Source organism: Scyliorhinus canicula, chromosome 6, assembly GCF_902713615.1.
Source record: "Scyliorhinus canicula chromosome 6, sScyCan1.1, whole genome shotgun sequence".
NCBI classification, from domain to species: Eukaryota; Metazoa; Chordata; class Chondrichthyes; order Carcharhiniformes; family Scyliorhinidae; genus Scyliorhinus; species Scyliorhinus canicula.
Window position 1 is genome coordinate 185,989,487 of NC_052151.1, and position 23,696 is coordinate 186,013,182.

Below are 23,696 nucleotides of genomic sequence, written 5' to 3' on the forward strand. Positions count from 1 at the left end.
TAAGGAAATAAGGGAGAGTATCAAATTGAAGGAAAAAGCATATAAAGTGGCAAAGAGTGCTGGGAGATTAGAGGACTGGGAAATCTTTAGGGGGCAACAGAAAGCTACTAAAAAAGCTATAAAGAAGAGTAAGATAGAGTATGAGAGTAAACTTGCTCAGAATATAAAAACAGACAGTAAAAGTTTTTACAAATATATAAGACAAAAAAGAGTGGCTAAGGTAAATATTGGTCCTTTAGAGGATGAGAAGGGAGTTTTAATAATGGGAAATGAGGAAATGGCTGAGGAACTGAACAGGTTTTTTGGGTCGGTCTTCACAGTGGAAGACACAAATAACATGCCAGCGACTGATAGAAATGAGGCTATGACAGGTGAGGACCTGGAGAGGATTGTTATCACTAAGGAGGGAGTGATGGGCAAGCTAATGGGGCTAAAGGTAGACAAGTCTCCTGGCCCTGATGGAATGCATCCCAGAGTGCTAAAAGAGATGGCTAGGGAAATTGCAGATGCACTAGTGATAATTTACCGAAATTCACTAGACTCTGGGGTGGTCCCGGTGGATTGGAAATGAGCAAATGTGACGCCACTGTTTAAAAAAGGAGGTAGGCAGAAAGCAGGAAATTATAGGCCAGTGAGTTTAACTTCGGTAATAGTGAAGATGCTGGAATCTATCATCAAGGAAGAAATTGCAAGGCATCTGGATAGAAATTGTCCCATTGGGCAGACGCAGCATGGGTTCGTTAAAGGCAGGTCATGCCTAACTAATTTAGTGGAATTTTTTGAGGACATTACCAGTGCAGTAGATAACGGGGAGCCGATGGATGTGGTATATCTGGATTTCCAGAAAGCCTTTGACAAGGTGCCACACAAAAGGTTGCTGCATAAGATAAAGATGCATGGCATTAAGGGTAAAGTAGTAGCATTGATAGAGGATTGGTTAATTAATAGAAAGCAAAGAGTTGGGATAAATGGGTGTTTCTCTGGTTGGCAATCAGTAGCTAGTGGTGTCCCTCAGGGATCCGTGTTGGGCCCACAATTGTTCACAATTTACATTGATGATTTGGAGTTGGGGACCAAGGGCAATGTGTCCAAGTTTGCAGATGACACTAAGATGAGTGGTAAAGCGAAAAGTGCAGAGGATACTGGAAGTCTGCAGAGGGATTTGGATAGGTTAAGTGAATGGGCTCGGGTCTGGCAGATGGAATACAATGTTGACAAATGTGAGGTTATCCATTTTGGTAGGAATAACAGCAAACGGGATTATTATTTAAACGATAAAATATTAAAGCATGCCGCTGTTCAGAGAGACTTGGGTGTGCTAGTGCATGAGTCACAGAAGGTTGGTTTACAAGTGCAACAGGTGATTAAGAAGGCAAATGGAATTTTGTCCTTCATTGCTAGAGGGATGGAGTTTAAGACTAGGGAGGTTATGTTGCAATTGTATAAGGTGTTAGTGCGGCCACACCTGGAGTATTGTGTTCAGTTTTGGTCTCCTTACTTGAGAAAGGACGTACTGGCGCTGGAGGGTGTGCAGAGGAGATTCACTAGGTTAATCCCAGAGCTGAAGGGGTTGGATTATGAGGAGAGGTTGAGTAGACTGGGACTGTACTCGTTGGAATTTAGAAGGATGAGGGGGGATCTTATAGAAACATTTAAAATTATGAAGGGAATAGATAGGATAGATGCGGGCAGGTTGTTTCCACTGGCGGGTGACAGCAGAACTAGGGGGCATAGCCTCAAAATAAGGGGAAGTAGATTTAGGACTGAGTTTAGGAGGAACTTCTTCACCCAAAGGGTTGTGAATCTATGGAATTCCTTGCCCAGTGAAGCAGTTGAGGCTCCTTCATTACATGTTTTTAAGGTAAAGATAGATAGTTTTTTGAAGAATAAAGGGATTAAGGGTTATGGTGTTCGGGCCGGAAAGTGGAGCTGAGTCCACAAAAGATCAGCCATGATCTCATTGAATGGCGGAGCAGGCTCGAGGGGCCAGATGGCCTACTCCTGCTCCTAGTTCTTATGTTCTTATATAAGAGGCAGATGGGATCTTGGGTTTGTCATTTATTCCAAAATGCGACACCTTCAGTGGAGTAGCACTTCAGCAGTGCTGGACAGTGTCAGCCTAGATTATATGGTCGAGTCTGTGGGGTGAGGCATGAATCCATACCTCCTGACTCCAATGCCAGAGTGCTACCACTGAGCCACGGCTAACATACAGGTTCCACTGTAAAATCCCTGGGTGCAATATGTGGAACAATATCATTTGTTGTGGAATGAAAAATAGTTGGGAGTTGAGAAAAGCTGAACATGATCCTCTGTGTCCCCCAAAAAAGAATCTCTCCTCCCAAGACCTCCACCATGAAGGACCAGGACAGCAGGGGAACACCACCACGTGCAAGTTCCCCTCCAAGCCACACACTATCCTGACACAGATATATCTCACTGTTCCTTCACTGTTCACTGGGTCCGAGTGTTGGACTTTCCTTCACAACAGCATTTGAGTGTACATGAGCCACACTGCCCGCAGTGGTTCAGGCAACTCGCCGCCGCCTTTTAGGGGGCAATTAGGGATGAGTAGTGAATGCCAGCCTTGCCAACAGCACCAACGCCCTAGGAGAGAATTTGTTTTCCAAGATACAGCGATTGCTGGATAAGCCGTCGAGAGTGACTCTCTGCCACCCCTAGGAATGCTCAGGTACAAACTGTGTGCATTGCTCCCTCCGGACACCCAGACAAATGTCATGTTGGTTGAATTAAGCAGACCCGGAACAGAAAGGGGTGTACTTTAAACCTCCCTCTCTCTCTGTGTGGCTTTTCAATCCGAGAAAATTGGGTGATCTGCAGGCATTTGCTAACACTGGAGAATCCGAATATAAAAAATTTTTTGGGAAAGGTCGGGAATTGCCTGTAGCAAGAGAAAATGAGTTAAGGTTTCAGTTTGATGACCTTTCATCAGAATTTGAAGATGAAAGTTTTGGCGAGAAACGCAGCTAAATGAAACATTAGCTTTAATTCAACATTAAGCACTTTTTTAAATGGTATCTAAAATTTCCAGGGGTTTGTTACTCATTTGAAGTCAAAAATATTCTCTCTCTTTTTCTCTCTCTCTCTCTCTCTCTCTGAAATATTTAGGTGTTGGCTGAACACTAATTCAGTTTTCCTTTGTTCTTTCCCCCTTTGTTTCTCTCCAACAGGTGAGCAGGGAACACGCTGCCCTCTTCCATTTCCTAACTATGCAAAAAAGTTGCTGATTTCTCTGTGCCTGGAGATTCCTTTTCAGGTTAAGTGTACAGCTTGCCAACAGATGCTCCGCACCCATGTAGAACTGACAGCACATTTCAGGTGGGCGTGTGTGTCTTTGTTCCCCTCCCATTCCTTTTGTTCACCATTAGTGCTTCTAGCTGCCTGGCCCCTCCTTTGAAAATGAAATGAAAATCGCTTATTGTCACGCGTAGGCTTCAATGAAGCTACTGTGAAAAGCCCCTAGTTGCCACATTCTGGTGCCTGTTCGGGGAGGCTGGTACGGGAATCGAACCGTGCTGCTGGCCTGCTTGGTCTGCTTTAAAAGCCAGCGATTTAGCCCAGTGAGCTAAACCAGCCCCGAAGATGCTCGTTAAAACCTTCCTGTGTGACTCAACTCATATTCACCTGTCCGTATTATCACTTTGTATGGCTCTGTCACTTTTTATCTGATTAGTGCAGTAAAATGTTGTAGAAGCATAAAAAGTGTTATGCAAATGAAAGTTGTTTACTCAACAATTTGACAATGGAAATGTTTAATTTTCCTTCATTTTAACTAATCGGAAATGGGGCAGCACGGTAGCATGGTGGTTAGCATAAATGCTTCACAGTTCCAGGGTCCCAGGTTCGATTCCCGGCTGGGTCACTGTCTGTGTGGAGTCTGCACGTCCTCCCCCTGTGTGCGTGGGTTTCCTCCGGGTGCTCCGGTTTTCTCCCACAGTCCAAAGATGTGCAGGTTAGGTGGATTGGCCGTGATAAATTGCCCGTAGTGTCCTAAAATGTAAGGTTAAGGGGGGGTTGTTGGGTTACGGGTATAAGGTGGATACGTGGGTTTGAGTAGGGTGATTATTGCTCAGCACAACATCGAGGGCTGAAGGGCCTGTTCTGTGCTGTACTGTTCTATGAGTGCTACGGTCCTGGCTGTGTCAGATGAAATGTTTTTTTTTTTTCATCTGCCGCTCACCAAGCTCCTCTCCCAGAGCTTTTTGACTCCTTGCCGGGCACTTGAAGTCTGCCACACTGTGGCAGGCATCGTAACAGGCGATCTGATTGATAATGGTTCTGGTTGCGTCAGATTCTGTGTCTTCACCTTGTACCCAGACGCCAGCCAGATAGCCTTCAGGAGCAGTGATGGAGACTGGCTGAATTTTCCCTTGACTCACCCAGGGCTGCGGGGATGTACCTCAGCTGAAATGCATGACTTGCATTGTTAAACTGAGACCTGCTCTGTGTGCGGTTGCTCACTTGAATAACTGAGCTGCACTGATCGCAGACATCCTCACAATACTATCAGGGGAAGCTTCAAGCATCCAATATTCCCACAATGTCATTTTCTTTTTCCAAAGAGTAATATTGTCTTCAGAAGTTGCTTAGCAGTGAGCCACAGTTCGAAACTGGAAGCTATGGGCGTTAACTGAAAATGTAACTTTATCGATGCAAAAGAGTAAAACACGATCTTTCAATATTTGAACAGGAGACCAAGGTTTATTTGGAAAATTAAGGTCATGGCCAACATTCCCTCTAAATTTCCATTGAGCACATCCTGTTTATTTGAATGAATGGCATCTATAATCTTTTTGCATGTTTGGACATGCGCCATATCTTGCAGGGAATAACTTGTGGGTAGCCTGCATGATATCTTTCAGTTGCTGCATGACCACCAAAAGAGATAAAACAATATCCTCCGATCCTGCAAAGGCCGAATGAGACTCCTTTCCTTTCCCCGGTTTATTAGTGCATATGCAAGGACCATCGTAGCCATACAAAATTGAGCACAAGTCCCCCTCAGCATGGCAAAACATCACTTTTAGACTGAGATACAGATAACAGTGCATTTGCATTTACCAATCACTAAGTTACACTTGCTCATTCTATTATCTCTATCCAATTGTGTCTGGTTACATACACACACCTCGATTGCTTCATTATGCTTTTAAGCATGTCCATGTGATTATAATGTCCAATCCCTACCAGGGCACGAAGGCATTCTATTTTAACCCTTTCCTACTTTTAATAACACATGACTTTTAACATTCCTGCTGCGATGAACAGCAGAAATCCTGCTGCTCTCTCGATGTTTTATTTTGTCCAACACTCCTCTTTCCTTCATTTATTAAAGAAACATGGGCCATTTTTCCCAATCCTTCCTATTTTCATATCCTAACAGCTGAACTTTTTCTTGAGCATCGGATTTCCCCATCCCTTGCGAAGAACCAGGTGCCAACAGTGCCAGTGACCGTGGTTGGGTTGCAGGCCACTTTTGGGGAGCCATGAAGGAGATTAGCAAATAGACTCAAAAATCGTAATCTCTGCACTACTCCTGGTGTCATGTGAATAGGAGGATAGGACTTGTCAATGCACGGCTAGAGGGGAGATGCTTCAGATGCCTGGGGAAGAGGGGACATATAGAAGCAGGTTGGGTTGCATTATAACAGAGCCTGGGCTAACGTCGTCATGGGGCAATTTGTTTTTAATGTTGGGCGGCTTAAACTAACTTGACCAGGGGATGGGAATGAGGAGACTGCATTATGAAGGATTAAAAGTTGCGTGAAGGTTCGGAAGAGTAAGAAATATATAAAGCTTTGGGTGTGGTCAGGTTAAGATAAACATGATGGGGCCTAGGTTTGCAAAGGATACATTTAAATACACCAGAATATGATATTAAGGTGGTGAATTGCAGGCTCAACTAGCCGTGGAAATGGGATGTCACTGTGATAATGGAAACCTGGCTCAAAATGGATCAAGTGTCAGTACGGGAATATTTTGGAGAACATCATAGTATAATAAGAATCATAGAATTTGAAATGCAGAAGGAGGCCATTCGGCCCATCGAGTCCACACCAGCGCTTGGAAAGAGCACCTGCCGCCACCCTATCCCTGTAAGCCGGTAACCTCACCCAACCTTTTTGGACACTAAGGGGCAATTTAGCATGGCCAATCCACCTAACCCGCACATCTTTGGACTGTGGGAGGAAATGGTGAGAACGTGCAGACTCCGCACAGGCAGTGACCCAAGCCGGGAGTCGAACCTGGGGACCCTGGAGAAATTGTGCTAACCACTTCTTCCATGCCGCCCGAAGGTTTAGGTTAGCTGTGGAAAAGGACAGGTTCAATCGGAATCAAAAGTTGACGGACAAACTAAGGGAACAGTGGGTCGCCTTTAGAGGAAATAATTCGGGTACATCAGAATATAAAAAGTACAGAGGAAATAAATAAGCGAGGCAAATGAGGTAACTAACAAAATGGAATCGAGAAGTCTTCTATTGGCATGTCAGTAATAAACAGGAGGTTTTATTCTTTAAAAAAAGTCGGGCTTATCAGGGATCTTAGTTTTGGAACGCCCTCCCTAACAACACTATGGTTGTGCCAACACATGGGCTGCAGCGGTTCACGAGGGCAGCTCACCACCACCTTATCAAGGGCATTTAGTGATGTGCAACAATATTGCTGGCCCAGTCGGTGATACCCACATCCTGTGAAAGAATTGAAAGGAATTTTCACGTGGAGAAACTGCAACCAAAGTTATAGCACAAATGGAGGTGACTGAGACGATGAATGGGCTAGAAAATGGGTAAAGAGGGCATATTAATTTGCTCATTATACTTAAAGTTGATAAGTCAATAGGACTCGATGAGATGCATCTTGGGATACTAAGGGAAGCACGGGTGGAAATTGCAGAGGCAATGACCATAATCTTCCAATCATCAGAGGATTGGAGAATTGCAAATGTCGCATCTACATTAAAAAAAAAAGGTGTTGAGATAAACCCAGGATTACAGGCCAGTCAGTTTAACCTTAGTGGTGGGGAAGCCTTTGAGTAATAATAATTAGAGCCAAAATTAAGTTCCTTTGAGCAACTGTAACTTAATTATGGAAAGCTAGAATTGATTTACTGAAGGCAAATTGTGTTTAACTAACTTAATATGAGTCTTTAATGAGGTATCAGAGAGGATTGATGAGAGGGCAGAACGCGCAACATGTATATGGAATTCCGAATGGGGCTGGTTTAGCTCACTGGGCTAAATCGCTGCCTTTGAAAACAGACCAAGGCAGGCCAGCAGCACGGTTCAATTCCCGTACCAGCCTCACCGAACAGACGTCGGAATGTGGTGACTAGGGGCTTTTCACAGTAACTTCATTGAAGCCTACTCGTGACGATAAGCGATTTTCATTTTTCATTTTCAAAAGGTATTTGATAAAGTGCTGCATAATTTCATAAAGTCAGCAGATTTGAAGCACAGAGAATAAAAGGGTCTGTGACAGAATGGATTCGAGCTTGGCTGAGTGATGGGAAACGCTATTAAACGTTTTTTTTTCTAACCCTTGGGCTCCTCAGGTTTTTGGAATGGACGCAAACTTAACACACAGAAGTGTGAAGTAATTTAGTTTGGTAGAAAGGAGGAGGAGATGCAGTAGAAGAAATGGGGAACAAATCTAAAGTAGGTGCAGGAACCGAGCGATCTGCAGGTTGTTACGATCCCTGTTGATGTTATAACAAGACGGGAAGATCTCCGAACAGAACCCTGGCTCGAAAGACCGTAACTTTTAACTTTTTTCCAAATGTGGTGGAGCAGAGTCATGGAACCACAAATTAGTTTCAACAAAAAAAACCATTTATTAAACATGGAAAAATTGGATTATAATACAATACTCCTTTACCCCCCCCCCCCAGTCAGTTTAACAATTACACACAGATTTTGAAATTAACGCAAGTGACAAAGTGCATTTGAAGATGCAGTGGCCTCATGAACACACAAGTCCTTTTTTTTGTTAGAGACAGATTGGCGGTGGTAATACATAAGAACACAAGAACTAGGAGCAGGAGTAGGCTATCTGGCCCCTCTGGCCTGCTCTGCCATTCAATGAGATCACGGCTGATCTTTTGTGGACTCAGCTCCACTTTCCGGCCCGAACTCCATAACCTGGCAGCAGGGTAGCATGGTGGTTAGCATAAATGCTTCACAGCTCCAGGGTCCCAGGTTCGATTCCCGGCTGGGTCACTGTCTGTGTGGAGTCTGCACGTCCTCCCCCTGTGTGCGTGGGTTTCCTCCGGGTGCTCCGGTTTCCTCCCACAGTCCAAAGATGTGCAGGTTAGGTGGATTGGCGATGCTAAATTGCCCGTAGTGTCCTAATAAAAGTAAGGTTAAGGGGGGGTTGTTGGGTTACGGGTATGGGGTGGATACGTGGGTTTGAGTAGAGTGATCATGGCTCGGCGCAACATTGAGGGCCGAAGGGCCTGTTCTGTGCTGTACTGTTCGATGTTCTATGTAACCCTTAATCCCTTTATTCTTCAAAACCCTATCTATCTTTTTCTTAAAAACATTTAATGAAGGAGCCTCAACTGCTTCACTGGCAAGGAATTCCATAGATTGACAACCCTTTGGGTGAAGAAGTTCCTCTTCAACTTGGTCCTAAAACTACTTCCCCTTATTTTGAGGCTATGCCCCTTAGTTCTGCTTTCATCCGCCAGTGGAAACAACCTGCCCGCATCTATCCTATCTATTCCCGTCATAATTTTATATATTTCTGTAAGATTCCCCCCTCATCCTTCTAAATTCCAACGAGTACAGTACCAGTCTACTCAACTTCTCCTCATAATCCAACCCCTTCAGCTCTGGGATTAAACTAGTGAATCTCCTCTGCACACCCTCCAGTGCCAGTATGTTCTTTCTCGGGTAAGGAGACCAAAACTGAACACAATACTCCAGGTGTGGCCGCACTAACACCTTATACAATTGCAACATAACCTCCCTAGTCTTAAACTCCATCCCTCTAGCAATGAAGGACAAAATTCCATTTGCCTTCTTAATCACCTGTTGCACCTGCAAACCAACTTTTTGCGACTCATGCACTAGCATACCCAGGTCTCTCTGCACAGCAGCATGTTTTAATATTTTATAATTTAAATAATAATCCCTTTTGCTGTTATTCCTACCAAAATGGATAACCTCACATTTGTCAACATTGTATTCCATCTGCCAGACCCTAGCCTATTTGCTCTTCAAAGACCACTTAACCTATTCAAATCCCTCTGCAGACTTCCGGTATCCTCTGCACCTTTTGCTTTACCACTCGTGTTACTACATGCACACTCTTCTCTCAACCCAAATTAGTGTCTGTGGATTTCTCCTCCGAGTCCCCCCTGATGATTGACATATTAGAGATTCCAAAACTCCATTCCCAGAAACGTGCTTTAAAACCTTCTCTTGTAACAAAAGCTTTCCGTTAGCAGGTTGCATTCTGAAATCCACTCCATGTTTTCCAAAGGACTCTTTTGAACAGAGGTTCCATTCCACTTCTAACAGTGAATCCACTCCAGGTTTTAGGGTTCTTTTCTTGACTGCTTTGACACATACTCATCCTGATATCCAGCCACTGATTGCTCCATATTTATTTTAGTTATTGTCTCAAGCTGTAGTAAGGTAACACAACCTTAGAATCACTTCAGCCATTGCTGAAAATCTGGGACAGAAGAAATTCTTGCTGATCTCCGGGATGCCATCATCACCACCATCTTTCAAGTAAGGAGACAAAGCGCACTGACGAATCTCGCTACTCTCCATCTCTGGGAAGATCATCACCCGAATCCTCAAGGGCGCATTCTCCCAGCCTCTGAAGAAATCCTTCCGAAAAACCATTGTGGCTTCCGACCAAACCACGAGACGGCAGACGTAACTCGCTGCTCGGCAACTTCAAGAGAAATGTCAGAAGAAACAACACCCACTCTACACGGCCTTCATCGATCTGAGCAAGGTCAATTGAGAAGTCAGGGAAGATCCTGTCAAAGGCCTGCTGACCAGAGAAATTCATCAACTTCCTACGACTCCGCCATGACAAGATGTTGGCGACAGTCCTCACCAATGGAAATGAGACGGAAACCTTCAAGGTCCAGACTGGAGTCAAGCAGGAATGTTTCACGGCCACCATCCTTCACCTTGTCAAGAACAAGCTTCCCAGTGGAGTGGACATTATCTTCAGGATGGACGGAGAATGTTTCCACCTCAACAGGTTGAAATTCAAGACGAAAACAACACTGACATCGCTCATGGACTTCAGTATGCAGGTGACATCGCCATCTCTACTCAGAAGAGAATCTCCAAGCATACCAAAGAACCTTAACCTGCCCCAGGGCAAGATCTGGTCCCTCCCTCCAACTGAGAACCCTCCCAAATGTTGAACATTTCCCTACCTGGGGAGCCACCTCTCCTCTAACGCTGACATTGATGTGGTGATCCAACATCGTATCCAATCATTAAGTGTCTCCTTCTGACGCCTAAGGGCGAGTGTCTTTGACAGCCACAACATTCGTGCTGACCAAGATCTTCGTGTGCAAGGTGGTCGTCCTTCCAAATCTTCTGCATGGCTCAGAAAATTGGACTATCTATGGATGACACCTCCAGGCCCTGTGAGAGGTGTCATCAATGCTGTCTGAGACAGATTATCCGAATCAGCGAGGAGAACAGTTGTGATAACATCAGTGTCCTTGAAGGAGCAAACAGCACCAGCATCGAGGCCATGATCATGCAAAACCAACTCTGCTGGGCCGGTCATGTGCTTACGATGTCAGAGTTCCAACTGCCAAGGCAAATTTTCTTCACTCAGCTCAAGGAAGACTCGCAAAAAAGATGACAAAGGAAGCTCTTCAATGACACCCTGAAGGCTTACCTCAAGAAAGGCAACATAGACGTCAACGCCTGGGAGATCCTTTCTCAGGATTGAAGGTACCTCCTGATTGAAGGGACACAATTCTTCAAAGACACCCGACGACAAGAAGCCAGAAAAGGAGCCTGAGAAAGAAATACAAGTGATCTCGTGTCCAACTCCTGGAAACACATCAAGAGTGTGGTCGAAGACTTCCGGTTGCGGTGATGCGGAGCTAAGCCGCACGTTCGGCAGCTCCCGCTATTAAAGGACTTTCGGGCCTATTTTGGGGCCCCAAACGGTGCTGTTTTGACGATTCCCGGTGGGGGAAGGTGCCTGGAGGAGCATTCCCCGAAATTTATGGTGCATACCCGGAGTGCGGCAAAGGAAAAGGCGGCAGCAGCTCCCCAGGAAAAGCGGGGGAAGGAGGACAAAATGGCGGCCGGCGGAGCACCCGAGGACTGGTGGAAGTGGGCGTAGGAGCAGCAAGCTGCTCTTCTGCGCTGTTTTGCGGAGCTGAAGGCTGAGTTGCTGGATTCCCTGAATGCGAGTACCAAACAGGCTGCTTGAGACCCAGGCGGCCCAGGAGGTGGCCGTTCAGGAGTTCGGCAGGCCGCGGAGCGGGAGGAGGAGGCCGTGGTCCTCGTGGGGAAGGTGGAGTTGCACGAGGCACTTCACAAAAAGTGGCAGGACCGCTTTAAGGAGCTGGACTTTCGCACGAGGCGAAAGAATTTGAGGATCCTGGGCCTGGCGGAGGGGCCAGAGGGGTCGGATCTCCCGGCATATGTGACCACGATGCTGAGCTCGTTGATGGGAGCGGGGTCCTTCCACTTGCCCCTGGAGCTTGAGGGAGCTCAGAGTGCTGGCCAGGAGGCCCAAGACGAATGAACCCCCGCGGGCGGTGCTGGTGCGGTTCCATCGATTCAGTGACAGGGAGTGTGTGCTGCGTTGGGCCAAGAAAGAGTGGAGCAGCAAGTGGGAGAATTCGGTAGTGCGAATCTACCAGGACTGGAGTGAGGAGGTGGCTAAGCGGCGGGCCGGGTTTAACCGGACGAAGGCGGTGCTGCATGCCAAGCCGGGGGGGGGGGGGGGGGGGTGAGAGAGAGCTGGGGTGAGGGAGGGAGAGAGCTGGGGTGAGGGAGGGAGAGAGCTGGGGTGAGCCAGGGGGGTAGAGGGGAGGCGGTTTCGTCATGGGGGACGGGTCGGGCAGGGTGTGTTGGCCTGGGGCGAGCAGTCGATGAGCTATGGATAGTCGGAGGGAGAGGGGGGGCGAGGGGCTAGTCGGAGGGGGGGGCGGGGTGCCCTCTGATCCGGCTGATCACTTAGAACGTGAGGGGGCTGAATGGGCCGGTTAAGAGGGCTAGGGTGTTCTCTCATTTGAAGGGGCTGAAGGCGGACGTGGCTATGCTTCAGGAGACACACTTGAAGGTGGCGGACCAGGTTCGTCTGAGGAAGGGGTGGGTGGGGCAGGTTTTCCACTCAAAGACGCAAAGAACCCGGGGGGGGGTGGCGATTCTGGTGGGGAAGAGGGAGGCGTCTGAGGTGGTGGCGGACAAGGAGGACAGATATATTATGGTGAAGGGTAGGCTGCAGGGAGAGAAGGTGGTGCTGGTTAATATGTATGCCCCGAATTGGGATGATGCTGGCTTTATGAGGCGCATGTTGGGCCGCATTCCGGACCTGGAGGCAGGGGGCCTGATCATGGGGGGAAGACTTTAACACAGTGCTAGATCCCCCACTGGACCGGTCCAGTTCAAGGACGGGTAGGAGGCCGGCGGCGGCCAAGGTGCTGAGGGGGTTTATGGACCAGATGGGAGGGGTGGATCTCTGGAGGTTTGGGAGGCCGAGGGCGTGGGAGTATTCCTTTTTCTCCCATGTACATAGGGTTTGCTCACGAATAGATTTTTTTCGTCCTGAGCAGGGGATTGATCCCGAAGGTGCAGGATGGCGAGTACTCGGCCATAGTAGTCTCACACCATGCTCCGCATTGGGTCGATCTGGAGATGGGAGAAGGCGCGGGACCTTTGCCCGCTGTGGCGCCTGGATGTGGGGATGCTGGCTGATGAGGTGTGTAGGAGGGTCCGGGGAAGTATTGAGAGGTATCTTGAGACCAACGACACGGGGGAGTCCAGGTGGGGATGGTCTGGGAGGCTCTGAAAGCAGTGATCCGGGGGGAGCTGATTTCCATCCGGGCCCATAGAGAAAGGAGGGAGAGGAGGGAGAGACTGGTGGTGGAGCTCCTGGACGTGGATATGAGGTATGCGGAGGCCCCGGAGGAGGGGCTTCTGGGGGAACGGCGTAGTTTGCAGGCCAAGTTCGACTTGTTGACCACCAGAAAGGCGGAGACACAGTGGAGGAGGGCGCAAGGCGCGGTTATATGAGTATGGGGAGAAGGCGAGCAGGATGTTGGCGCATCAGATCCGCAGGCGAGATGCGGCTAGGGAAATTGGTGGAGTGACGGATAAGGGTGGGAATGTGGTGCAGAAGGGGGCAGAGGTGAATGGGGTCTTTATGGACTTTTACGAGGAACTGTACCGGTCGGAGGGGGGGGATGGAGAGCTTCATGAACAGGCTATGTTTCCCAAAGGTGCAAGAGGAGCTGGTGGAGGGGCTGGGGGCGCCGATAGAGTTGGAGGAGCTAGTCGGGGGATTGGTCAAATGCAGTCAGGTAAGGCAATTGGGCCGGATGGGTTCCCGGTGGAATTCTATAAAAAGTATGTGGATCTGGTGGGCCCCCTGTTGGTGCGAGCCTTCAATGAGGCCTGGGAGGGGGGGGGCTTTGCACCTGACGATGTCACGGACGCTGATCTCTCTGATCCTGAAGCGGGATAAGGACCCCTTGCAGTGTGGATCATACAGGCCTATCTCGCTCCTCAATGTTGACGCTAAGTTGCTGGCGAAGATCCTGGCCACCAGGATAGAGGACTGTGTGCCAGGGGTGATACACGAGGATCAGACAGGATTTGTCAAGGGTAGACAGCTTAACACGAATGTGCGGAGATTGTTAAATGTTATTATGATGGCGGTGGAGGAGGAGGCGGAGATAGTGGTGGCGCTGGATGCAGAGAAGGCGTTTGATAGAGTTTAGTGGGGGTACCTGTGGGAGGTGCTGGAGCGATTTGGGGAGGGGTTCATCAAATGGGTGAGGTTGCTCTATGAGGCCCCGATGGCGAGTGTAGTTACCAATGGAAGGAGATCAGAGTACTTCAGGCTCTACGGTGGACCAGGCAGGGGTGCCCCCTGTCCCCTTTGCTTTTTGCACTGGCGATAGAACCTTTGGCTTTGGCGCTGAGCGAGTCGGGGAGGTGGAGGGGCCTGGTGCGGGGTGGGGAAGAACATAGGATATCGCTGTATGCGGACGACCTGCTGTTGTATGTGGCGGACCCAGAGGGGGGAATGCCGGGGGTGATGGAGCTGTTGGCTGAATTTGGGAGCTTCTCGGGCTATAAGTTAAATCTGGGCAAGAGTGAGGTATTTGTAGTACACCCGGGTGATCAGGAGGAGGGAATTGGGAGGCTCCCGTTTAAGAGGGCAGTGAAGAGTTTCAGATACCTGGGGGTGCAGGTGGCCAGGAGTTGGGGGACTCTCCATAAGCTTAATTTTACCAGGCTTGTGGAGCAGATGGAGGAGGAATTTAAAAGGTGGGACATGGTGCTGCTATCGCTGGCGGGTCGAGTGCAGTCCGTCAAAATGACGGTTCTCCCGAGGTTCTCGTTCCTCTTTCAGTGTTTGCCCATCTTTATCCCTCGGGCCTTTTTTAGGCGGGTGATTAGCAGTATCATGAGCTTTGTTTGGGCACATGGGACCCCAAGGGTGAAGAAGGTCTTCTTGGAGCGGGGTAGAAATGGTGGGGGGCTGGCGTTACCCAATCTCTCGGGGTATTATTGGGCGGCCAATGTGTCGATGGTGTGCAAGTGGGTGATGGAGGGGGCAGCTTGGAAACGGTTGGAGATGGCGTCTTGTGGAGATTCAAGCCTGAGGGCCCTGGTAACGGCGCCGTGGCCGCTCCCTCCTACGAGGTATACCACGAGTCCGGTGGTGGCGGCTACCCTCAAGATTTGGGGGCAGTGGAGACGACATAGGGGGGAAGTGGGGGGCTCGATGGAGGCTCCGCTAAGGGGGAACCATCGGTTCGTCCTGGGGAACATTGATGGGGGGTTCCAGGGTTGGCACAGAGCGGGCATCAGACAGCTGAGGGACCTGTTCATTGATGGGAGGTTTGCGAGCCTGGGGGAGTTGGAGGAGAAATTTGGGCTCCCCCCGGGAAACATGTTCAGGTATCTGCAGGTAAAGGCGTTTGCTAGGCGGCAGGTAGAGGGATTCCCTTTGCTTTCCGCGAGGGGGGTGAGTGACAGGGTGCTTTCGGGGGTCGGGGTGGGAAGATATCTGATATCTACAAGGTAATGCAGGAGGTGGAGGAGACGTCAGTAAAGGAGCTAAAGGCTAAATGGGAGGGGGAAATGGGGGAACAGATCGAAGATGGGACATGGGCTGATGCCCTGGAGAGGGTTAACTCTTCCTCATGTGCGCGGCATAGCCTCATCCAATTCAAGGTGCTGCACCGGGCCCACATGTCCGGGTCTAGGATGAGTAGGTTCTTTGGGGGCGAAGACAGGTGTGTCAGGTGTTCAGGGACTCCAGCGAACCATGCCCATATGTTCTGGGCATGCCCGGCACTGGAGGAGTTCTGGAATGGGGTGGCGAGGACGGTGTCGAGGGTGGTAGGATCCAGGGTCAAGCCAGGCTGGGGACTCGCGATTTTTGGGGTTGGGGTGGAGCCGGGAGTGCAGGAGGCGAAAGAGGCCGGAGTGCTGGCCTTTGCGTCCCTAGTAGCCTGCCGGAGGATCTTGCTACAGTGGAAGGATGCGAGACCCCCAAGCGTGGAGACCTGGATCAATGACATGGCGGGATTTATCAAACTGGAGGTCAAATTTGCCCTGAGAGGATCGGTACAAGGGTTCTTTAGGCGGTGGCAACCGTTCCTCGACTTTCTGGCTCAGCGATAGGGTACGGGGACGGTAGCAGCAGCAACCCGGGGGGGAGGGGGGGGTGGGGGTGGCAGGGGGGTTGACTATGTTTGCTTATTTAATTTAATTTAATTTAATTTAATTTATTTTTGAGTTCTCTGGTTGTTTACTGGGTTTTGCGTTGATATGGTCTTGGGGGTGTTACAGTTATTGAGGTGTTTTATTGTTGCTTTTCATTGTTTGTTATATTTTATATAAAAAATTTCAATAAAAATTATTTATTTTTTAAAAAAGAGTGTGGTCGAAGATGCAGCTCTGGGATCGGGCCATGCAAGAACCGACAGAACCCATGACCAGTAACATGGAGTTTCTTAGGTGGACAATCCTACTCGTTAGCGTGAAATTGACAAAGAAGATGAAGATGCACGAATTCCGATATCCAGCCACCAATTGTTCCACAATTATTTCAATTAATGTCTAACAAACTGTAGTGAGATGGCTCACCCTTAGAAGCACAAGATATCTTTCTGACTTCTTACAGTTTGTGACTTGAAATGAACAGTACCGTGTTCTGTTCTCGGTTCCTCTTGGTTCCTTTAACTTTCGGCTCCTTGGAAACTCCTCTTAATTTCTCTAGTTTCCTTCAGTAGTTAGATTTCTGGCACCGTCTTTATTTGCCATTACTTTTTGTACGATTTTCCTTCTAGTAAAGCTGAGCGAGATGTTCCCTCTCAAGTTGCCCATCACCAACTGCTGTAGCTTCTAGCTAAAACTAATCAACAAAGGAAAGTTGTTTTTTTCCTTCCAAGAGGATCTAATTGCTAAGCAACTATATTTATTCTTCACGCCATAACTCTTATGACAATAGAATCCCAGTTGCGACTGAAACCAACTACCACTCCCCTTTGTTCAGCATGAATCTAACTATAGGCACGAATCTAACTATAGGCACCTTTCCTTCCAGAAACACACAATTAAACCGAATTCAATTACCAATCCAAATGTAAATCCCTTAAAATTACCTTTGTTTTCATGTGCACAAGTACTGTAGTTGGTTGAGAAAGTGACTGAAAGGGCCTAGAGTATCCTGGGCTTTATAAATAGAGGCATAGAATATAAAAACAAGGAAATTATAACGCACCTTTTATGAAATTATGGCTCTGACTCAACAGGAGTGTTATGCCGAATGTGAAGGCTTTGGAGAGTTCAGAAAAGATTCACGAGACTGGTTCTAGATATGGGGGACATGTTTCACCAATAGACTGGAGAATCTGTCTTCAGAAGAGCAGGTTGAGAGAAGATTTGACACAAGTGTCGAAAATCATGAGGTGTACAGAGCAGGTCGAGACGAACTGTTCCCATTGCGGGGAGGGTTGGCAAACTGAGGACACCAACTTAAGCTGAGTGGCAAAGAAATCGATGGTAATGGGAGGAAATGCTTTTCCACACAGCATGTGGTTCGGATCTTGAAAGCACTGCTTAAGAGTGTGGTTGAGACTGGTAGATTCAAAAGGGAATTAGATAATTATGTGTGGGGGGAAAAGGTTTGCAGGGCGAAGCACAGGAGATTGGGATGAGCTGAGTTGCTCTCCTGGAGCGCCAACGTGGACACTACAACACCTATTGGCCAGAGATGGCACCTTTCTCTGACTCTCCCTAGGTTGCAACAGGCAAACTTTTCTTCAATTAAACATTACGTTTTTGAAGATTTTTGTTTGAATCGTTGTGGCTGTACATTTCTAATGGGTGGTGGTTATGGAGTTAGAGTGAGTTATATGCAGATCAGCCATGATCTGATTGGTGCAGCCGGCTCGAGGGGTTGAATGGCATCATCGGTTTGTTTACTCAGTAAAGGTGCAGTTCAGCTAAAGTAAGATCCCTAACTGCAGATTCTAGTGTTCGGTAGGATTCAGCTAGGCCTCATTTGTAATGCTGTAATTATTGTATTAAGGTGTGTACATTCACTTTTGAGCTTGTCTGATCCATATTCGGAAAGCAGTCCCTGACCCCGTTGTTGGAGCTAATTCCTGACACCAAATGGCCCCAATATTTTGTAAGGGCCATAATTGTGGGGCAGAGGTTAGTTCACCGAAGGGTTTAACCACGGCTATGGTCCCATTGGACTTCAACTGCCTTACTTTCTAAATCTCTAATAAATCCTCTTGCCTCCTTCGAAATTAAGCTGTCTCCATTGCCGTCCTTATTTGCCTTGTTGATTGAACCCTACGCAGATTGTAAAACTCCAGCACCCATATCTTCCCCTGCACCATGTCTTGCTTCCAAGTAATCCCGGTTCTCGACAATCGTCATTGGCTCACCATTTTGAAATCCTTGTTCTCTTTTCGAAATGCCTTGTGTCTCATTACACAAATGTGGAAGATCGAGGGGTTATCTGATTGCGATCTTAAAATCATGGATGAGGGAAAAGAAAGCATTTCCTCTGGTGGGTGGGAATCACGATTGATAAAACTTTGAGCTGGGCTATTTAGGAGAGAGTCCAGGAAAATTTCCGAGTGGAAATCCCCCCAAATAGCTGTGGATGCAGGAGATCAGTTGAAGATTTAAAGATGTGAAGAGATTTTGTTCGGTTAAGGCAGTGGGAGATATGGAGAACTAGTGGATAGTGAAGTTGAGGTGCCTATTGGGGGTAGGCTTGAGGGGCTGATTGGCCTCCTCACTGTTTCTGTTCAAGTATTAAAAGTTTTTTAACTCTGGGCTTTTTTTTGTTGCAGATCGCGATGCAGAAGGGCTGGCCCTGTTGCTGTGTCTGCAAAGGATATTAGCCAAGTTGCTGCAATATTCAAAGTGAGGGGATGCTGTGTGGACTGCAGTAAGTTATTTGTGGATGACAATCAGATCAATCAGCACACTCAGCAAACCATGCACAACATCCGGTGGATTCGCACCATGGAGAAGGCCATCTTGGAGTTTTGCCACTTCAATGAGAAGAGCAACGCTCCCTCTGACCTCCGCATGATATTGGATCAGTCAAAGGCCAGGAAGAAATCTCCGTTCAAAAGGCGTCTGGCCGAGATGTGTTCCAGTGAGGCTGCTGCGCCCATCTCCAACAAGAGGACCAGGAGAGAATGCAACAATGTGCAGGTGAAGGAGGAAAAGGTGGAGTGTGAGAACCGCCTGGGAGTCAGGCTCTGGTTCTGTGAATGCAACCAACAGTTTGACCACGAAGAGGCAGTGGAGAAACATGTCATGGTCGCCAATGGAATCCGCCACAAGTGCCTGGTGTGTGGTAAATTGGCATTCGATGCCGGGATTATCGGCTTGCACATGAGCCGTAGCCACGGGGGAGCTCACTTGACCAACTACCATTTGTGGTGTGAACGCTGCCGCACAGAAATGCTGAGGAAAGAGGACCTGATGGCCCACATCGTGGAGTCTCACAGTGGCCATGCCTACTATTACGAGAAGCAAGTGGACAAAGATGAGTTGGTGGCTTTCGAGCCGTCACCCAAATCAGCACCGAGCTTAGCAGATCCGGGGGGCAAAGACTGTGAGGTAATTCAGCTGGATCCAAACAGCCCCGAGGCAGAAGCTGTCCTGGAGGCCGGTTGCTCCTGGCAGTGCCGGTTGTGTGAGGAGATGTTTGATTCCGAGGCAAGTGTTGCCCAGCACTGCAGCTGCCTGACCAGCCACCAGTTTCACAAGTACAGCTGCGGTCTGTGCAAGACACACTTCCACAGAGTGGAAACGCTGTACCGTCATAGCCGCGATCAGCACAACAACGAGCTGAGTGTCAAGTATTTCTGCGGATTGTGCGATGACATTGAGTTTGACTGTGAAGGCGAGTTCCTCGAGCATTACAAGGCTTTCCACAGCACTGACTACGTCTTTGTGGAGCACGAGGATGCAGCGATGGAGAAAGAGGTGGAGGAAGACTTGTCTTTGGCCCATGTCCTGATGTCCTGTGGGTGTCGACAGCACTATGACTCCAAAAGGACAAGGAAGGAGGACAACCGCAGGTGCTTGAAGAACCTGCTTGACCAAGGCAAGCTGTGGTTCCGCTGCTCATGTTCAGCGACAGCCCAGTCAGCAGAGGACATCCGGCATCATATGATGGAGTGTCATGGGGCAAGAGAGAAGGGCTCCAGGTCCTTCACCGTCAAATGCATCTGCGGCAAGACTTTCACCGATGGCGAGAGCGCCCAGATGCACTACCACAGTAAGCACTGCGTTTCACAGCAGGGGTGTTCCACTCCGCCCTCACCGGCTGACCATGAGGCCACCCCTCCTCATGTGGCCGCATTCTGCAGCAGCCCCAAGGAGGCGCCACGGGACAAAGATACTGAGGCCTCGACTAGTCGTGACGTCTTTACAGCACCCGCAGGTAGCCTTCGCATTACACTTGCCCAACCCATGCCAGCAAGTAGGTCAATGGCAGCATTTCTACAGAAAGGCAGGGAGGTCACCGGTTGTGCCAAGACACGAAAGAGCAAAGGTAGTGAGCTGTGGATTGAGCTGAGCGAGGGCAAGTTTAGCACAAAATTATTAACTGCTAATCCTATAACCTGATTTACAGATGACCAAACATTGTTTAAAGGGTCACATGCTTTGATGTTCCTGTTCTGTAGGTACAGTGAAATCTGTTGCATACACCCACTTTGGGGACACAGCAAATGTTGCTTTTTCAAGTGCCATTATTTCCATAAGAACTAGCTATAGTGGCAGTAACATAATAACACCTTTTTTGGGTGCTTCATAGCACAGTTATAAAACAAAATAATCCAGCATCCGTATTAACACAGACCCCCTCCATCTTGGGGACAGAGATTGCAAGAATCAGTGCCAGAGATAGAGGGGTTTCTCTGCCGCTTTTGATGCTGGGTAAAGGGCTCTCCAGTTCGTAAAAGGAATTTGTTTCTCAAAACCTACTGGTTCCTCGCACTGATAGCTCACACTGATTTCTCAGCAACTTGGGGGCAGAAAGATAGCAAAGGGGAAATGCCAGTGATCACATGGATGTTTCAGATGCAGTAACAGTGCAACAGGCTAACAAGGCTTGATGCATTGAAGGCTGTTTTTGTAGTTCCTCATTTATTGCTTTTCCTGGCTTTAGGGTGCCATGTGTATATTTTACAATTCAAGTTATTTGCAGCAGTCATGGGGAGGGGGAAAGGGTGAGTCACACATCCATTTGTGCAGGTTCCACTGTGGTATCAATGCTTTGGCCTTTTGAAGGAACTTGGACTGGATACAAACTGAATAGTAGCCTTGAAAAGCGTATTGTATAAATATTTGAAAGAGAAAAGTTTCCAAGATATGGGGGAAGAGCAAAGGGTAGGGTCTACTGGACTGCTGTTCGAAAGAGCCAGTGCAGACTCGATGGGCCGAATGGCCTCTTCTGCACCAAGTTTGGGAAGTTGTCCAGTGGGTTGTTAGGGGCCCTATTGTGTATAGTGTTAGACCAGGAAGGATATTGCGAATACACTAAGGTGCTGTACGCCCCCTATAACCTCTACCTCGAGCTGCCGCACCGGCAGTCATTAAAAGCACAGTTCCAAATTACATTTAAAGCAGTGATTCTGATATGCTGACCAAATTATTTATCAAGTTAAACAAATTTCAAAGTGGCTGCTTAATCCCACTATCTGCTTTCTGCTTGAAGATAACTAGCAATCCATTCTGCCACTTGTCCACTTATTCCACATTCTCTGACCGTATTCATGTAGTCGGTTATGGAATGAATAGACTCGAGTCTTTTGTGTTCAGACACCTTGCCCCATCCGAGACTATACTGCCCACCTGAAATTGCACCCGCTTGTTGGTCAAAATCGCAACCCCTCTAGTCTTGGTGTCCATCCCCGAATGAAGGACCTGACTGACCCAACCTTTCCTTAGCCTGACTTGATCCGCCACTTTCAGGTGTGTCTCCCGCAACATTACCACGTCCGCCTTCAGAGCAGCCCGTAGATGCGCGAACACACGTGCCCTCTTGACCGGCCCGTTCAACCCTCTGACATTCCAGGTGATCAGCCGAGTTGGGGGGGGCACCGTGCCCCCCCCCGCTGATCAACTTTCCCCTTTCCTGGGACTGCCACTGACCCATGCGCCACGCCTCCATCGGCCCGCCTCCTGGCAGCCCCCACCCCTGACTTCCGCTCTGTCCCAAAACCCAAGTCCCTCCTTCGTCAGCAGAGTAACCCCCCCTCCCTCCAGCAACACCACTTTGTAACCTAACCCCTGCCATAGATAAACTATATGCACACTCCCCCACTTTTTTTCCGTAGACTAGCTCACCCAGCGCCAATAAGTCTCCCACCTATTGATCCCTCACCCCCCCCCAGCCCATAGAAACCACTTCCCCCATCAAACCAACCCCAAACAATCGCCCAATTAACATAAGAGACAACCCAAAAAGAAAAATGCACAGAAAACCCCACCAATAGTGTAAATCAAAGTAATACAGAGTAAAAAGCCCCACCAGCCACCCCAACCAAAAACCCACAGAAACCAAATAACTTTTACTTCCCCCTTATTCAACCAAACTCAAATACAGAAGAGAAACGACAAAAGAAACATAAAAACATCACTCAGAAAGTTGCAACTTAAAACAAAAAGTTCTCAGTTCAGCACCAGCCCTTTCCTCTTGGCAAAGTCCATCGTGCCTTCGGGCGACTAAGAATAATGGTGCTGGTCCTCGTGCTTAACACAAAGATGCGGCAGGTATAACAGTCCAAATTTCCCCCGCTTCTTGAACAGGATCACCTTAACTTGGTAAAAGCCTGCCCTCCTTCTGGCCACCTCCACGCTCAGATCCTGGTAAACACGCAAAATGCTGTTGTCCCATTTGGAACTTTGTGCATGCTTGGCCCACTGGAGAACACACTCCTTATCCAGGAACCTGTGGAACCGGACTACCATCGCCCTTCCTCGCCAGCACTCTGTACGCCCTGTCCACCTCCAATGGTCGGGAAAAAGCCCCCTCCCCAGAAGCTTCTGAAACATACCACAAACGCGCCAGCATCAGCCCCCTCTTGGACACCGACAATTCTTAAGTTCTACTGGTGAGCTTTATTCTCCAGGTCTTCTACCTTCTCCAGCAGCCTTTTTTGCTGATCCTTCAGCATCCCCACCTCCAGCATAACCACCGTTTGGTGCTCCTCCTGGTCCACCAACGCTTTCTCCACCTTCTGTATCATCCGATCCTGGGCATCCAGCCTATGCTCCAGCCGATCAATCGATTCCTTTATCGGATCAAGACAGTCCCGTTTCTGCCTAGCAAAGCCCTCTTGAATGACCTGCATCAATTCCTCTGTTGATGGTTGGGCTGTCACAGCAGGAGTCCAAAAATCAGCCATGTTGTCTTCTGCCGCACCCTCCACCCAGCCCTTGCTTGTCTTCTCATTTCTCCCTTTTCGATCCCTTGAGGTTCTTCGTTTCATACACCAATGTGTGGAACCAGTGCCAGATTGACTTTGCCTTCAAAGCCAGCGCTCAAAAACGCAAAAAAGTCAGGGGAGAAGGTCCAAAAGTCCGGCCAGAGCGGGAGCCACCAGATGCGCAACATCATAGCTGCCCTTGAATTCTGTTGCTTGACCAGGCTTGTAACTCTGCAGTGAATTGGGGGGGCCAGGGTAGCACGGTGGCACAGTGGTTAGCACTGCTGCATCACAGTGCCAGGAACCCGCGTTCAATTCCGGCCTCGGGTGACTGTGTGGCGTTTTCACATTCTCCCCGTGTCTGCGTGGGTCTCCTCCGGGTGCTCTGGTTTCCTCCCAGAGTCCAAAGATGTACAGGTTAGGTGGGGATTACACCGATAGGGTGGGGGAATGGGCCTTCGGTAGAGTGACCTTTTGGAGGGTTGGTGGAGACTCGATGGGCTGAATGGTCTCCTTT

The 23,696-nt window shown here is 48.5% G+C and overlaps 1 protein-coding gene across 8 annotated transcripts in view; it reads left to right on the forward strand.

The window, feature by feature from the left end:
- znf451 (zinc finger protein 451) overlaps positions 1 to 23,696 on the forward strand; it is a 102,815-nt gene that overhangs the window by 63,361 nt on the left and 15,758 nt on the right. For 7 of the 8 annotated variants that reach the window (XM_038800649.1, XM_038800652.1, XM_038800648.1 and 4 more), the window contains 2 exons: positions 3,192 to 3,339; positions 18,578 to 20,298. In XM_038800649.1, the coding sequence (XP_038656577.1) occupies positions 3,192 to 3,339; positions 18,578 to 20,298 (1,869 nt within the window). The remainder of the gene's footprint in view (positions 1 to 3,191; positions 3,340 to 18,577; positions 20,299 to 23,696) is intronic. The other variant, XM_038800653.1, reaches the window with a different exon arrangement.